This window comes from Aphis gossypii, chromosome X (assembly GCF_020184175.1).
Source record: "Aphis gossypii isolate Hap1 chromosome X, ASM2018417v2, whole genome shotgun sequence".
NCBI classification, from domain to species: domain Eukaryota; kingdom Metazoa; phylum Arthropoda; class Insecta; order Hemiptera; family Aphididae; genus Aphis; species Aphis gossypii.
This window is the reverse complement of record NC_065533.1, coordinates 2,065,972-2,069,861: the sequence shown is the minus strand read 5'-3', so window position 1 is coordinate 2,069,861 and position 3,890 is coordinate 2,065,972. Positions and strand designations below refer to the sequence as shown.

The 3,890-nt window shown below is 32.9% G+C and overlaps 1 protein-coding gene across 1 annotated transcript; it reads left to right on the top strand.

Annotated features, from left to right (window-relative positions):
- Positions 1-498: 498 nt before the first annotated feature.
- Positions 499-1,386, top strand: LOC126552267 (uncharacterized). The gene has a single exon (XM_050206963.1). It carries the CDS (start codon positions 499-501, stop codon positions 1,384-1,386), a length of 888 nt encoding a protein of 295 aa, XP_050062920.1.
- The last annotated feature ends 2,504 nt before the right edge of the window (positions 1,387-3,890 follow it).

Here is a 3,890-nt window from a genome sequence, read left to right as displayed (position 1 = left end):
TTATAACAATATTTTTATAATGGAATCTCAACAGGATATTCATTCCCAAACTAAAAAAGTAATTATAGTGTTTACAATTACTTAAAAGTATTGGCTACTGACAAAAATTTTCCTGAATTTGCTCATTTTTTCCGTAAAACTCGCGAAGGAAGTAACTGCCGAAGCATGTGGTGTTTAGCGTTGCAAGTGTCAAGCGAATTTGTGCAGAAGGAAAAAAAAATAGAACATGATGACAAACCCATCATTACATCATTCAAGTTGCCAAGAAAAACTTATAAACGATTAAAGTATGCTACTGAACTAGATGATTTTGACAACGAAGTTGTAAGGAGAACCGTTTATAGCTTTTACGACAATCGTCAATTTCTACGAGCGCAAAAATATTGGCAGCAATGCGTGTGAAAAACAAATTATCCGGGTTCAAAATCGTCCATTAAAGTCCTTTTAAAAAATTTAGATTTTAAGTATAAAAGATGTAATGATGGACGTAAATTTTTAATGGAGCGGAATGACATTGTTGCTGCTCGAGTAAAATTTTTAAGAAAAATGCATGAGTTTCGACGTAACAACGATTCAAGGCCAGTTGTTTACTTGGATGAGACGTGGGTAAACCAAAACCACACACGTGGGTACATTTGGCAAAACTCAGACAATACCGAAAGACTCAAGGTACCCATAGGGAAGGGCGGTAGGCTCATTGTGTGCCATGCCGGGTCACCGTCATTTGGTTTTGTAAAAAATTCCAAATTGGTATTTCGGTGCAAATCTGGTAGTTCGGCAGACTACCACTCGCAGATGAACGCCACAGTGTTTGAACAATGGTTCGTCGATATGTTAGGTAATTTGGAGAAGCCATGTATTTTAGTCATGGACAATGCCCCATATCATTCAACGTTATACGAAGACTACCCGAAGAGCAACACTAAAAAGATAGATGTTCAAACATGGCTCCAAAACAAATCTATACCATTTATTCCCGAAGAAACATTGTGTGAATTACGAGAAAAGGTAAAACTGTCGATGCCAAAAGAAAAAAAATATAAATTAGACGAGATAGCTTTTCAAATGGGTCATGAAGTGGTGAGACTGCCACTATATCACTGCCAATACAACCCCATCGAGATGATTTGGGTACAAATTACGGGAGAAGTCGCCGAAAAAAATCATTCTTTTAAAATGGCAGATGTTGAAGTATTGGTCAATAATGCCTTAGATGAGGTGACAAAAGAAAATTGGACAAAATGCGGTGACCATTGTGACAAAATTCAAGACGATGATCTGGTAAAGGAAGGGTTAAGGGACGAAATTTTGGAGCCTATCATTCTTACCATAAATCCCGACGACAGCTCAAGTGACGATGACGATGATGACGACGATAACTTCTAAAATTGTATAAAAATTAATTTTTTTTTTATTATTTATTATTTTTTGTATATATATTTATATTTATTAATTTGAATAACTAAATTGCATGTAATATAATAATACCTATTTTATTTCTTCAAAAAACGTATTTACCAAAATATAAAGGAGGAATAATAATATTCATATAATAACAGGTTTGAATACAATTTACGCGCCAAAAAGTTGAGTAGCCCTGACGAAATTTGGCCACCCGGAGCTCTGGTATCGAGGCTCACTTTTCGCTGGCCGTACTGTAGGCACTGAGATAGATAAGAATATACTGGAGCGTGGACTTTGATGTAAAAACGGGCCGACGTATTTTTCTTTACCCCCACTCATGTATGGCAAGAAATTGAACTTCCATACTAATAACATTGAAAGACTAAACATTTTAACTTGACATAACTCTGGGATAAATGATCGTATTACGTTAAATTTGGTATCACAATTTTTGTTTTTATGTGTACTTCAAACTTGTATTTTCAAAATATAAAAATAAAAACTCTGAACAACATTTTTAAAAAACAAAATTGCCCACGCTGTAGTATAAATAGTATAATACTCATCACGCGATACCATATTATAATTTATATTATTTAATGAAATTAATATTAAAAATATAATTTTATTATAATGAATCTTGGAAAAAAGCCCCGTATCAACTAAATACATTTTTTAGATTCTGAACGAAGTGATGAATGTATTGATTTTACAATGATGTGTGTTTTTTTTTTTTGTGTCTGTGTACAGCATAACTAGTCGAAATAATGCTCCAATTTCAAACTATGGGGGTGGTTCCGATGTAAAAGTGAATATCCTTGGTGCATTAGCAGGTAAAAAGTTAATATTTTCCAACAGTTTTCAAAAAAATCGAGAAAAACAAAAAAAAAAAATGACGGAAAACGGCAATTTTTACGCAAAACCAGTTTTCGACCAAATCGATTTTTTTTTATGGTTGTAATCAAAAACTAATCACTGAAAAACACTTGAAATTTCACCAAATGTTTATGTCAGTGGTATCTGTATATAGTTAAATTTTCAAAAAATTTTAACTTTTTTAAGTTATTTATAGACCACTGAAATTTTTCGATTTTTTTGAGAAATTTTTTAAAGTGTCGATAAAAATGTTTTGGATTGCCAAAAAGTTTTGAAAATTAATACAAGGTTCCTTTTTTTTTGGCCCTATCATAATACTTGAAAATATAATACAAAGTTCCTCATAAGTTATTCTTATAGTGATTAAAAAATTATAAGAATAATACATAGGCACAATTTTTTTTTTATTAGCATTTGAAGTTCAAATATTGACGAAAATTCCTCAAAATTATGAATATTTGCAAATTAGTTTTTAGGTATAATTCATAAAAATGTTTGTATCGGTAGCTAAGAGTTGAAAACTTAATACATTATTTTTCATAAGTTTATCTTACAATAATAAATTATAAAAGAACTTAAATTTTGGTGTATTCAGGCCATTAAAACATAAACCACCTTTTCCACCAACCACTGGAAATTATATCCTAGGCTGACAAATCATCTTCGTTCAGAATCGTTTTTCGTATACAATGATACTATCATTGCATTCAAATTTAACCTACCCTAGTCCGAGGTCAACTCCACCCTCTAATGTACAGCAGAACGGTACCCACTTGCCCGCTTTTTTAAAATTTTATAATATACCTTTATATCAACTTAATTATGTAACACTTTTTTTGACATAGGTATTTATAATATATATTATATAAAATATTCGTTAATAATTGTATATACTTTTATATCATAATAATATTTAATAAAATAATACACCAAATATTTTAAACTATAGGTATGAAATATACATTTGAAGTATCTATAAGAGATTAATCAGAATAAAAATAACATAAAATAAAATAGATTTCATTTGTATATAGTTTTAAAAAATGTTTAAGGGGTGGTAAAAAATTTCATATAATAGAAATAAGTAGTAACTGGGTCCCTGGGGGGCCACCACCGCCACCGCCACCGCCAACACCGCCACATAGCCACCGCCACATAGCCACCGCCACCGCCACCGCCACCGCCACCCCCCGCGACCTACCACTCACCCAAGGTACCGCCACCCGTACCACCACTCGCTGCCCAGCCATGGTTGCGCCGCCGTCACACCACCTCCCGCCCCACCTTAGATGCCGCAACCGGACACTGCTCAGCGTTATCTCGTAGTACACATTATCTTTTATACCTATATTTATAATCTATATACGTACAAAATATATGCCCCACCACTAATCCCCACTACTAGTTAACACCTAACTTCCAGAACTCGATCATCCCCCACCATTCATTAATAATAATAATAAGATAATAATATAATAATATTAATGACGATTAATTATTAGCACTAATATTCAGTCATAGTTTTGTTTTAACAGTGTCAAGTTGTAAATCTCGGTTAACTTTATCAGTATTAATATGGCAGGGCCAATAAGTGAAATGAACCGTTTGTA

Bases quoted from the DNA above. Each gene is read 5' to 3' on its own strand.
- LOC126552267 (XM_050206963.1), top strand. From the start codon at position 499: ATGGAGCGGAATGACATTGTTGCTGCTCGAGTAAAATTTTTAAGAAAA.